The sequence below is a fragment of the Myotis myotis genome, unplaced genomic scaffold, assembly GCF_014108235.1.
Source record: "Myotis myotis isolate mMyoMyo1 unplaced genomic scaffold, mMyoMyo1.p scaffold_m19_p_31, whole genome shotgun sequence".
Taxonomy (NCBI): domain Eukaryota; kingdom Metazoa; phylum Chordata; class Mammalia; order Chiroptera; family Vespertilionidae; genus Myotis; species Myotis myotis.
In genome coordinates, this window is record NW_023416337.1 from 1967963 (window position 1) to 1982089 (window position 14127).

Below are 14127 nucleotides of genomic sequence, written 5' to 3' on the forward strand. Positions count from 1 at the left end.
AGTTCAGTTGAGTACCTGAACTGTTAAACGTTTGTGGATACCTAATATATGTCTTCTAATTTTTCCATGAAGAATTAAAATTTAGCATGAAAGAAAATTGTTATTAAAGCCAAAAAATATCTAAGGTAGGATGTATTTGCTAGAAGACATAATGATTCAACTCACTACCACTTAACATTGAGAATATGATTTTAAATTGAGAATATACAATGTTGCTCAGTGTATACTGGGGTAATACACATCTAATCTAATAAAAGGGTAATGTGCAAATTAGCTGTCACTTCACAACAAAGATGGCGGTGCCCATAGCATCCTGCGCCCGGAGCGGCAGCAGCGGAGAGCTACCAGCAGTGGTGGGCGTGGCTGCCGGGTGGCCGGCTTGGATGGGCTGTACCCTGGGCTGTTGGGGTCTGCGCTGAGGCGACTGGTGGTATGGGCAACTGCGGGGCGCTTCTGAGGCTGGGGCGCTGGGAGACGGTGGACTGCAGCCCAGGAGGCGAGGCACGGGAGGACCTGGCCACCGCCTAACCGGCACTGAAGACGCCTCCTACAAGATGTATCCTAGCCTAGGTGTGCAGGAAGCAGGTTCGGGGAAGCTCTCCCTATGCGGCGCCCAGAGCCCGGCTCGGAGAGGTGCAGTGGAGAAAGGCCGAGTTGCTTTATGAGGAGCAGCAGACCCGCCCTAGGCTGCTTCTCCTTGGGAATCTGGAGAAGACCCACTTCCAGTCCAGAGGCCGACGTGAAAGCTAGGCATCTTTTGAAGAGTGATCGTTTTGCTTGGGAATATGGTCTGTCTGCAGAAGGCTGGGAAAGAACAAAATCTGTTACCAGTACTCCTCTAAACAGACACCCTCTGGAGCTGAAAGCCTCAAGAGCGAGAGCTCTCACACCCCCATCTCTGGTCCTACCAGCGTCTGAGGCGGATTTGGTGAGTAGGAGGCCACCCTGACTGTCGTCAGTCTGAGGGAGGTATGTCTGGGAGTAGTGAGAAGGGGCATCTTCTAAAAGAAGCTTCTCTGTCATTAACCATTTCATAAATTTCTCCACTTTGGTAACAAGACATTTACTTTTTATACACTCAGAAGCAGGACATTTCCCACATGCTCCAATCAGTAGGATGCAGCCCCTTGCTCTGCACCAGTCACAGCTGAAAAAAGAGATGCCCATTAACCACATACCCTTCCCCCACAAACTTCAAAAAGTTGGGTTGGCTTCCTTTCCAGGGAGCTAGGACTGATTTTGGGGTCTCAGATACACTGGACCTGGTCGCTGTGGAGCAATCTACCTGCTCAAACAACAGGGGTGGGATGAGACAGAGGATGTATTTGAGTTTTGTTCTGTTTTTCCAAAATTGCCTGTTACAAACACTTCTGCAGTAGTCCTCAATTGTACTCGAAGTACTTTATTTCCTCCATTTGTATGCATACTCCTTTCTCCAAATTTTAACATTTTTGAAACCAGGATACATCTTAACAGAGTGGTTAAAAGGACTTGCTAGATGTTAGGCATCTACGTGGATGGATGGATGGATGGATGGATGCATGGATGGATGCATGGATGGATAGATAGATAGATAGATAGATAGATAGATAGATAGATAGATAGATAGATAGACAGACAGATAGATAGATATAGCTAATATGCAAATTTCCCCTTGGGAGTTTGTCCAGGAGACCGGGAGTTCGATCGCTCACTATGACATGCACTGACCACCAGGGGGCAGCGTGGAACAAAGGAAGGCCCCAGCTGGCAGCCAGAAGGCCCTGACTGGCCCTGATCGCTGGCCAGCCTTAGGGACCCTACCCGTGCATGAATTTCATGCAGGGGGCCTCTAGTTGGTTAATAAAAGTAGTTAAATGTAGTGCTCTATGGGAGAGAGGAGCAGATGGAAGAGGAGGCAAGCAATGCAGAGGGGAAAGACAGGGACTCTGAATGAGTCCTGGAGGAGCCCCAGGAATGCACCCTGGAACCCACCAAGTCCTTACATGAGGTGCCCTCTAACACAGCACCTATGCTGGCTCTGTGGCACACAACCTGCTGGGAGACCGCACCGGTTTGGAGGAGGCTCCTGGAGCCATGCCAGGAGCTCAGGGGTCCAGGGTTTGGTCCTGACGCCTGTGGCCCATGCACTGCCCACCAATCACAGCTCAGAGGTTTGGAAATCGCTGGTATTAACATTCAAATACATAAATATAACAAACTAAGACGCTGAAACAACTTTGGATAACTTTATTAGTCAGAAGCGCCCATACTTCTAATCACATCATGACATCTGTATCCATTTGAACAATACACATAACAATCAAGCACGCTGACAATTTTAGTGAGAAATTTTGTCAGAACACAATTTACTAGAATTCAAAAGCAGAAGCAAAACTACCTTTACTTTAAAAAAAACGCAAAAAAAAAAAAACCGCCAGTGTAGTTCAACGAAACACTCAAGTGAGAGTTCTATATACAAGAATCAATTACCAAGAATTGTTTATACTCTATTTTAGAGATTACAAAGGGAAAAATTCTTAGTCTCAGTAACTTCTCATAAAATCTCACTTCAAAAAGTTTATGGTAAAAACAATCCACATGTACTTTCTACTTACTTTTAGAACACTAAAAGAGCAAAAATAGATGACTAGGGTTACATGTTTACAACCAATACAGTAATCGCACTAAAAGGACTTTTTCATAATTTCATTATAGATAATACATTAAAAATGTTACTACAAAATCATTTTGAAATAGCAGATTTCATATTTTCTTTGAGTGAGTGAGAGTGTGTGTGTGTGTGTATAAGAAACAAGTTAGCCCTAGCTGGTTTGGCTCAGTGGATAGAGCGTTGGCCTGTGGACTGAAGGATTCCGGGTTCGATTCTGGTGAAGGGCACATGCCTGGCTTGGGGGCTTGATCCCCAGTAGGGGGCGTGCAAGAGGCAGCCAATCAATGATTCTCTCTCATCATTGATGTTTCTATCTCTCTTTCTAACTTCCTCTCTGAAATCAATAAAATAAAAAGAAACAAGATAAAAATTGGACAGGGCACACACTCAAGACAATCTCATATAAACTATGTAGCCAGTGCTTACACTGAGCTTTGATTATCAAAATGACATGCTCAGTATTCTACAAGAAGTGCAGGCAGCCCTGGTCCCTGTGGGCTGGGGGTCCTCCAGACACTACAGGGTTGCGGCTTGATTCCAGGTCAGGGCACAGGCCCTGGTTGCAGGCTTGATCCCCAGAAGGGGGCATGCAGGAGGCAACCCCCTTCTGACATGGATGTTTCTCTCTCCCTCTCCCTTCCTCTCTCTCTAAAAATCAATAAAAAATCTTAAAAGAAAAAAAAAAAAGTACAGGCAAAAAAAAGTATACAAGAGTGATTTCCAACCTGGAGCCATGCTTAGGGTATGGCATGGTATCTGAAAAGATACACGTATAGGAAACACTGTATACAGTCATGATTACTATGATATACTTTTTTTTCTGTATCTAGATATCATTGTAGTTTATAACAGAAAATTCATTTAAATACATTGTTATAACCAGAGTGGTATTTTGACATTATGCATTTTCTCAATCAACACAGGACAGTGATGGCGAACCTATGACACGCATGTCAGAGGTGACACACTAACTCATTTTTTTGGTTGATTTTTCTTTGTTAAATGGCATTTAAATATATAAAATAAATATCAAAAATATAAATCTTTGTTTTACTATGGTTGCAAATATCAAAAAATTTCTATATGTGACACGGCACCAGAGTTAAGTTAGGGTTTTTCAAAATGCTGACATGCTGAGCTCAAAAGGTTCGCCATCACAGACATAGGACCATTATGATGCTTAAGTGCATGAGATTTTAGAGCTTAAAAGGAAAACGTATTCTAAAGCAGTAAATCACCAGAACAGTAAAGCAAGCCCTGCCCTACAAGTCAGGGGAAGTAGCTCCAGCTAAACCACCCCTTTCATCAGGTCCTTGACCTTACATGGACTCTTTAAAAAGATAGCATGTGACTTACCCAATGAGATTGTTTTATTCTAAAAACTAGTGGCCCAGTGCACGAAATTCGTGCACATTAAAAGGGAAGATACCCAGACCCAGCCGGCCCCACCCCCACTGGGCGAGACCCAGACCTGGCTGGCCCCACCCCCGTCATGTCCCCGGCTGGTGCTGGGCAGGGACACAGCGTCACGTACCCACCCACCCGCGTGCGCCTTGCCACGCACGCAGCCCTGCCCACCCGCACCTGCCACGCACGCAGCCTCCTGCTGATCGGTCGTTACTGCATGAGGGCATCATGAACATTAGCATATTAGCTCTTTATTATATAAGATGTTTTCTTCTCAAATGTTTGTAACGAATAATTCAGAAGCCCAGTTAATGTCACAACTTCAGTTACCAAAACCAAAAAGTATACTAATACACTTGGTGATTTTTTTCAAAATTATTTACTTTGTATGTACATTTACTTAACATAATTTCATGCAACAATTATTTTTACAGAGAGAGAACAGAAGCTATCACTCCAACCAGAGTCTCACTTGCAGACAGTTCCAGCACCAGAGGCACCGTGGGCATAACACCTCATGCACAGCTCTTACAACATGCATTCTCCAAACTGCATGCAGGCTTCACATTATCACAGCAAACAGTTCCTCAACATACATATTTGTATATTCATGTGTACTGGTATGTGTATACATCTGTATAATGAAATACAAGAAGAATAAAGAATATGATAAAAATTGTTATTTTTATTAGAGGAATAATGGAGTAGAGGCAGTGTGATGACAGGGGGATTTCTCTCTTTATATACTTTTTCATACATTCTGTACAAATCTAACACATTTTGACCTATTATATTTTTTAAACTAAAATTTAATTTTAAAAATGTAAGTGAAATATGGTTATTGATTCTAAATAATAGATTTAAATGGGAAGTCAGAAATCACTCTGTCCAACCTCCAATGCATATAGGGATCAGTTTAATAGGCTTAATTATGTTTTTCTAATATCTTAGAAAAACGATACAGAAACAATGAACCAAAGTCAAGAACCAGAGACACTATCAGTGACTAGGAGGGTGGTCTGAGACAATTCAGAGACACTGCAAAACACACCCAAAAGACTGTATTCTTCAACAATAACTAATAAATGAAGCCTAATTAAAATTAATATTTTAAATTAACAGAGACTATAAGTTTAAATTTATCTGGACTTACACTTAATCTGTACATATTAATAAAGACAGACCTACTAAACTGTTTCAAATATATGTAAGCAAAGAAAATCTTTCAAAGAAATTTGAAAGAATGGTTCTATTATACACATTGAATTAATAAATGATTTGCCCCAATTTTCCTATAATTCAAACACTGATTTTTTTTATAAAATACAGTAACAGTTCTTATGAGTTAAAATATAGATATCTTAATCATGACAAAGTTTAAAAGCATATACAGCAAAGAAAGTGTATCTGATTAATACTTGAAAAACATATTCAAAGCTAACTTGTTAATCTAGTAAAAAGATGTGGTATATTACTTAATATGTTCCCAAAAAGGCAACCTATAAAAGACATCTGTAAAATGTATTAAAGAATTAAAGCCTATTTCAAAGAATATACATAATATAGCAATGCAAAACATATGGGCAGCAAATAAATAGGTAAGATTAAAAGAATTCTACCAATAACTACAATGTTTTAATCACAAAACCTATTATTAACAAAAAGACAGTGTGGCAGGATAGTAAGAAGCTAGGAAGTGAAATGGGGAAAGTGGAATGGGGAAACTGAGACAAGACAATTAAACAAGGCCGAACAGTGTGGGCAGCTTGCAGCCAACCTGTGAATCCCAAGACCTCATCCTCCCCCACCAAGGACACTTGAGAGCAAATGGTTTACACCCTCCCTCACTAGAGAACACATAGCGCAAGCCCCCCTGGCCTGGGAAAACAGAGAACAAACAGCCAATTAATGCCACTTGTTCCAGCTAAACCCAAGGACAGGTGAAGTCTGGGGGACAAATAACAAAAACCCCAAAAGCATCTGGATGGTATCACTTGAGAGAGCGATGTTAGGCAGGATAAACAGCTGCTAGGGCAGGAGGAGGGAGGAGGGAAGGGGGAAGGGGAGTTTATCTCACCCACTGAACAAAGTCAGCGGTCTTGGGACTTGACGAGATAAAATTGCCAGATGATCTAATAAATTCCGTGAAAAGTCACAGCAACGTAAAAGGAGGACCTTGAAATCTAGTCTGACAGGTGAACCTTGAAACCTATAGGGGGAAGTATAAAACTCTTGAACCCACACCAGGCGGGACGCTCAGACTAGCTCAGTTGCCCATTTGTGCTTTATGCCAAGTGTATTCTTAATAAATTTGCTTGCTTTGTTTCCTTAAATTCACTTGCTTTGCTTCAACACTGCTTTCTATCACTTGTCTGAATTCTTTCTCACAAGCCGAGGAGGGGAGAACCTCCTCTGACTTGGGCAGCTCTCGGGTGACAACAGTAATGTTACTATGGTCATTAACACTATTTCTGAAGTGTTGTTCTACCTTCACAGTATCATGTCACTCCTCGTGGATTTACATAATAGGGCCTTCTTTAAAGGCCCCCAAACTGACCAAAGTCCTCCCAATAAGGCCCTCAGCAGCTCTCACAGGACCTGAGAACAGTGACCTCACAGCCATCTGTCGTGGCACTTGACTCAGTCCCCTGGAGGAATATTCACTAGTCCTAAAGTCACAGATACAAGAATGCTATTGTCTTGGTATACATTTTCCATATTCTTTAAGGAATAAAATAGAAATACATGTAAAGCCCTTATAAAAAAAACTATGAAGAGCCATCAGTGACTTACTATTGACTATCCGTAGGTACACTGTGGCAATGAAGCCTCGAACAACCTACCAGGCAGATGGTGTTACTTGTGTTTGACAGATGTAAAAGCAGAAATCTGCACTGCAGAACCTCACCACCCAGGCAGCTGAGGAGTATAACTTCACTGTCTTTGATTGCCAAAGGAGTTAAAACTAACCCTTGTAGGTATGCTACATTACATCAACAGCCAAAATATAACCCATTTACATGGAATAGTCTTACATACCGTAAAATTCTGCAATATTTTCATGTGGAAGCCACAGAGTGTGAAGCTCGGAAAACTAAGGACCCTTACGAAACTGAAGAATATCAGTTTCACAACTAAGACACCTCTAAAAAGATTCTATCTAGAAGTATTTCCCCATCTTTTCAGCATCATTCTTGGTATACACTAAATGTTCAATACTCGATTAATGAATAAAATAGTGTATGTTGTCATTCTTTCAAAAGTTTGGTTACCTCAAAAGGATTATCCCATTTATATTTTCACTGGGGGAAAAAAACTTATTCTTCAGTCAACTTCTCCCTTCATTTACTTATTAGTAAATTACAATGATACTGCATGTTATCAGCATTTTTTATCTTAATCATGTACATTGTTTACTAGTTGAAACAGATTCACTCAATTTCATGGCTTAGAAATACTCACAAATATGGAAAATAAAAAAAAAAACATAATCTTTTGGTAAGCAGTATAAATGGGAAAACAACATTTACCTTTCACTGCTGTAGCTACCAATTTTAAAATACATCCTGTGAACATAGGTAGGCACTACTACAAACACCAACCTTCAAAGCAAATGTCTATACTTAACATATTGTAGTGGGGCAGCTATTGCTAGTCAAGTAAAGTATTTTCTGAGCCACTGATAAATACAGCACACTGTTGTGGGTAAAAAATACAATTTTTCCTTCCCAGCTGATCTTTCAGAAATATTATTCATGTACTACACACAAATGACTCAAATTATTGTTTCAACTTCCAAACAAGCTCCATGTTACAAAAGTGTCTAATACTGACAAAGCATCTTTTTTCTTGTAAACAAGTAAAAAAAAAAAAAAAAAGACAAAGAGGAATTATGGGTAATGGAATTCAAACCACAGAACACATTATAATAGGCTATTAGTGAGGAAAAATTAGACTGCAATTTAATTCATAATAAAATTTATTTACATACCAGCACAGAATATCCCTGGGACTTCACTCCTCACTATTACAGTCCGTACTTTCTTATCAGATTTTAAAGCATCCACAGCTTTTGAGAGCTAAATATAAACAGGGAGGATAAGAAGAAAAAGGGAGAACATTTTTCAGGTTGATGTCAACACTATAGCTTAATTTTAGAAGCAAAGAGTTTAATCTTTACACTCACCATTTTAACGAGATTTTTACTGAATGAATTTTTGGCATGAGCTCTGTTTATTCCAAGCACCACAATTCCTAGTTATGAAAAAAGCACAAGCACTTGAGTTAGTGAGTGTTCAGCGTACAGACTCCCACACACAGCTAGTTAACTGGACACTTAAGAAATCTACCACCTCCTCGAAGTGCCCTCCAAGAGCTTAGTTTTGTGTTTACTTTCTGTTTCAAGCATATATTTTAAAGAATGTGGTACTGTAACATATTTATAAAATCAATCTTCTGCTTCATATTCACTGCTTTTCTTCCGACTGATACAGAAGAGCTTTAGAACATCATGTCCCTACAATTTATCTCTTTAAGCACCACCAAGGTAATCAGCATATTTAAGTACACTTTATACCACCGAGTTAGACTAACTAGAAGGAGGGCCACGCTTACTAGTGAAAATTCTCAATTACAGCGTACTACTTAAAATGCGGTTTTATCACCTTCACCTACCCACAGAACTAATGGCTAACAACAAATCCTTGTCACAGGCAAGGACAGCAGGATCAGCTTTTTGCTATTGGTATACATACCAGATATTACCACCTCAATTACTCTTTTTGTCATACTAACTAGTTTTCATTATCTCCATCCCAAATTTCTCTCCCTCTATTGCATAAACTGAAGGCACTTCCATTTGGAAATCTAGCAAGCAACTCAACCTCAATCTATAGAAACAAAGTTCATTCTATCTCCCACAAAGCCCAGCTCTCCCTCCTAACTTCCCTAGTTTTATCAGAGACCATCACCTAAATCCAGGCTCCCATTCTAACTGCTGCAGTCAGATCAATATTTCAAAAATAATTCTAAGCATATAATTTAACCCCTGCTTAAATACCTTTAATTTTATCTTATTTCCAAAATGTCTGAGTTCAAAGACCTTAATTTGATATTCAAAGTTGTAAATACCTGTACTCAACCCTGTCCCGAGTAAGCACAAATTTTCCTTGTATAACAGAAATGCCTTTCATCTAGTTGGGAATGGAGGTGGGTGTTAGGTCTGATCAAATAATTGATCAATACCCTATCCCCTGGGAACTGACCTTCTGACCACTTCACAAAAGACAATCCCCTTCACTTGACCACATTCCACTCACTAAGGCCATTATCCTTCTCCTGTGGACACTCCCAGGATCTGGAACTGCCCAGAGAATTCTCTGCCCAAAAAATGCCCGCCTAGGAGTCCTTTAAAATCTTTGACTCCCCGCCCCTGGGTGCTGACGCCATTTTGGGGCTCAACCCATCTGCTATCCAGATGACCTCATAAATTCATAATCCCTCAATACTTAGGCCTCGTGCCTTCCTCCTTTGTCGACCCTAACATTTAATGCCAAAACCCGGGAGGGTTCCACAGGGAAGGGGAGCCATCACCCTGGCTTCGCTCACCCTGAGTTTGCTACTCAGAGAGCAGTAGGTAGTGGCAGCTCATCTTGGACTTGCCTCCGAATCCTACTTGGTGATCAGGCGTGTACCCAGATAGTACCCTCAGTTCCTGCTGCCTCCCTCAGGGGTACACCAGCCTCGATCAGGCCTCCCTCCCTTAAGGGCCCTCCTGAACCAGCCAAGGAGGACACCGGATCGGGAACCTCTCCTTCTCCATCGCTGACCCTCCATCCCACACCGGCCAGTCTTCTCTAGGTGAGTGACGTTCCACAATTTCATCTGGAGTCTTCTGCCCACTCTCTCTCACTAACTTCTCGAAGGTCTCTCTTCTCGAAAGCCCTAGCGCTAGGCCAGAAGTCTCCTCAGCCATTCAGCCCCGGGTTCTTCTGGACTGGGGACGCCCAGTCTGGGGGGTCACCCCTTGTTTCTCATGGTGATTTGCTTAGCGTAGGGGATACCTGCCCTAAGCAGTCACCTTTGGATTTGTAATCCGTCACTCACCCTTCCTCTCTCGTGGGCCATGCTACACTCCCTCTGCACACTCACAGGGCAGATCAGGCCCAAGGCCCTCATTTTCTTTTCTAACACTGTTTGGCCACAATGTGAGCTAAATAATAAGTCTCAATGGCCTGAAAACTGCACTTTCCATCTTAACACATTGCGCGATTTAGATAATTGCTGTCACCTCAATGGAAAATGGTCAGAGATTCCCTCCGTCCAGGCCTTTTCACCTTCAGTCCCAGCCCGCTCTCTGCCAGTCCTGCTCTACCCGTCAGATCCTTCTCCTTCACACCAAACATCACCCCTAACACTTCTGATTCTGAATCTACTTTTGACCCAGCAGACCACTGACTGCTACCCCCTTGTGCACCTTCTCCCTCACCTATAGTAGATTCCCAAAACCTAGACCCTCCTAACCAGCAACCACCTTCTCCCCGACCCCTGAGAGCCCAAATACCGAGAACTCGAGCTCCAATAGACTTTTCCCACCTAACACTCGCTCTCAGGCCACCCAAAGACCGCCTTCCTCAACAGCCACTTCTATTCCTGTGCCCCATCTACCCCTGAGGGAGGCAGCAGGAACTGAGGATACTATCTGGGTACACGCCCGATTCTCTATGTGGGACCTCACACAGATTGAGAGGCGTCTCGGGTCTTTTTCTACCGACCCCACCACCTTTACCACCTTTACTGAGTACCTGACCCAGTCCTATGACCTGACCTGGCACGACGTCTATGTCCTCCTGTCCTCCTCGCTCACCCCAGGACCATGCTGTGCCCTCCACAGGCACAGGACTCGGTGGCCAACCCAGTTGGCGCTGATGTGGTCCCCAACTGACCTGAGATGGGACTAAAGGTTCCTTCTCCAGGGCACCAGCTCCGAAGCCATATAATCACCTGTCTCGTTGCCAGACTCAAAAGTCTGTCCATAAGGCGGTCAGCTATGACACAATAAAATCACTCAGGGCCCTGACGGAAACCCATCTCTCCTCCCCCACCTCAAGGAGGCCTTACAGAAATTTACCACCTTAGACCCCACCACCGCAGAGGGAACCCTTCTTCTGAACACCCACTTTATAGCCCCATCAGCCCCTGACATATGCCATAAACTTCAAAAAACAGACACGGTAAACAAACATCTCAAAAAGACTTTATTAATCTGGCCTCTAAGGTCTTTAATAATGGAGACGAGGAGACCCAAATCCAACAACAAGGCAAGATCAGGCCAAGGCTGAGGCCCAGGAGACCTTCCAGCTCCTACCTACTGCTCTCACAAACCCCAAACGAAGTGCTGGTCCTCCAACAAGGGTAGGACAGGGGTTAAGCCTCCTCCAGGCCCTGCTTCAAATGCAACAAGGAAGGACAATGGGTTTAGTCCTACTCAAACCCGAGACCCCCACCTGGGCCCTGCCCAAGGTGCAGAAGGAAAAGCCACTGGAACTCAGGCTGTAATCTGTCCCCTCCAGTTCATACCTCAGCCAGCCCAGCAAGACCACCCTTTGGATCCGGTTTGGAGCTCCCAGACCTCCTGGGATTGGCCACCAAAGACTGAAGCTGCCCAGGCCCTGACAAGGCCACACAGACTTACATCACCAGGGCAGAGCCTCGGGTAATGATTGTGGTGGCACATAAGCCTATCTCCTTTTTAATTGACACCTGGTGCCACTTGTTCTGCCCTCCACGAATTCATGGGAACCCTTGTTCCCTCCTCAGTCTCTATTATGGGGGTTGACAGACTAGTCTCACAGCCATTAGCCACCTTACCTCTACACTGCATCTTACTAGGCACCCCTTTATCCACCCTTTTCTCGTTCTACCTTGGTGCCCGGCCAGGGCTGCAGTGCATCCCCTCATAAAGCCCAGTTATCCCAAACCACAGTCACCTACCTCGGTTTCACTCTCACCCCACAAAGCCGAGCCATTCCTTGGACTGTGAATGCATTATTTCCTCCATGGCTGTCCCCTCCTCTAGACTAGAAATACTCTCCTTTCTTGAGCTCACTGGGTACTTTCACCTTTGGTTCCCAACTTTAGTCTCCTCACAAAGCCCCTCTATGATAAGTGAAGGGACCCCTCACTGAGGCCTTAGATCCCAAGGCCAGCATTCTCACCCCTTGAATGCTCTGAAAACTGCTCTCACTTCAGTACCTTCTCACCCCCCTTCCCAAAGAACAACTTTCTTTACTGCAAAACTGCAAATGCTTACGTAACAGTCCTGCTGCTATCAGAAGCTGAACTCATTATCACCCAAACCTTAGCCTGTTATCCCTAAGGAAAATGTGGCAGTTTTAAATCCAAGCGGCTGGAGGCCTGGGAACTGCAGTCCTAGAACAGGCTGCAGGGCCTGCTCCTTCCTCCCCCGCCTTTTCTCCAGCCCCATGTGCCTGTACATCATTATCCACAGTCTTCGGGAACTTAAAGGCTTTGGAGCATTGCTGGGTTAAATGATAAACATCTAAATATTTTTAAATAACATAAAATACTGAAACATTGATTGTTATACAAGTTTTAAATTCACCTGCTCTTCACTTTTAGTACAGAAGGCCTCTTGTATTTTGTTGAAGCTATATTTTCTGGAAAGTAAGAGTGTGTTTAAAATGTGTTCATAAATGTCAATCTAAGAAATGCTGGTTGTTTACTTTTTCACTAAAGCTGGTTATTTGTGAATGGGTAGGAAGATTTGTGAAAGTTGTAGAAAAGTCTGTCCAGTGACTCAGAACCTGATCCCCCTGATGTCTGAAGGGACCCCTTCTCTCCGAGTGAGCTAAAGCAGCCGCCCAGGCTCTCCTGTGGCTTAGGTCTTTAAGTTGGAGCCTAGACATTTCTTTATTTCCACTGCTCATTCACAGTCCATGACACTATCATTGCAAGCCTCACAGGTCTTCCTGCTTGGCATTTAGGACCCTCTCTCCCCTTTTCTAGCCTTCTTAAAGGTCATACCCTGTGAAAGAAACCGAGTCAGGAATGATCCCGTAACACAGGGAGATAACAAAGCAGACCAGGAGGCCAAGGCAGCGGCTCAGAGGAAGCCCCTGTCTCCCCAACTCTTAGCTCTACCTCATATAACACCCTAATACACTCCAGAGAAGCTTAGTCCCTATTAGCTCTTGGGGCCACTCAGGAAGATCCATGGTTAAAATTTCAGGACAAGTATATCCTTCCCCAGGGACAGGCCCGTGATATCTTTGGGGCTACTCACAATTCCCTATATATAGGATGCAGACCGCTTCTACAAATCCTAAAACCCCCCACCCCCCACCCATCACATGTCCTAGCCTAGCTCCCTACTGCAAGATATCCCCAAAACCTGTTCTACTTGTTACTCAGTATCTCCCCCAGGACAGGGTAGACCTCCTCCTTTCCCTACTCATCAGGCAAGGGGCCAAACCCCTGGACAAGACTGGCCGATTGACTGCACTCACTTGTCCCCCATTAAGAGAACCAAGTATCTCTTAACCCTCGTAGACGCCTCCTCAGGCTGGGCAGAAGCATTGCCCACTGCGTCTGAAAGTCCTCCGAGGTCACACAGCTCCCACTCAGCTTGTCATCCCCAGAGTCGGCCTCCCCACCTCACTGCAATCAGATAATGGACCTGCTTTCACATCTCAAATGACTCAACAGGTCTCCTCCACTCTGAACATCCAGTGGAACTTACATGCCCCTACTGGCCCCAATCTTCAGGCAAGGTAGAAAAGACAAATTCCTTAATTCAGTCTCACCTAAATTAACTAAATTAACTCACAAAACTAAAGAACCTTAAACTACTCTCCTACCTCTAGCCCTTATGCACATCAAGGCAACCCCCTTCCTTAGTCCCTTTGAACTCATGTATGGAAGACCCTCTTATTAGGAAACTTCCCTTCCACAGGGACCCCTCTAGGGGCTATGTCCCCATTTTATTTTTTAAAATTATATTTGTTTTGATTTCAGAGAGTAAGGAACAGGGAAAGAGAGAAACATCA

The 14127-nt window shown here is 43.5% G+C and overlaps 1 protein-coding gene across 11 annotated transcripts in view; it reads right to left on the minus strand.

Annotated features, from left to right (window-relative positions):
* Positions 1 to 14127, minus strand: part of AUH (AU RNA binding methylglutaconyl-CoA hydratase) — a 176369-nt gene that overhangs the window by 145481 nt on the left and 16761 nt on the right. For 9 of the 11 annotated variants that reach the window (XR_004966653.1, XR_004966654.1, XM_036302413.1 and 6 more), the window contains 2 exons: positions 8247 to 8314; positions 8052 to 8139 (listed from right to left, as the gene is read on the minus strand). The exons of 1 other annotated variant lie outside the window; for it this stretch is intronic. Coding sequence is in view for 8 of the 10 variants with exons in the window: in XM_036302413.1 (XP_036158306.1) it covers positions 8052 to 8139; positions 8247 to 8314 (156 nt within the window). In the remaining 2 variants the exon portion in view is untranslated. Of the gene's footprint in view, positions 1 to 8051; positions 8140 to 8246; positions 8315 to 12683; positions 12709 to 14127 lie in introns of those variants that run through there. One more of the 11 variants, XM_036302421.1, reaches the window with a different exon arrangement.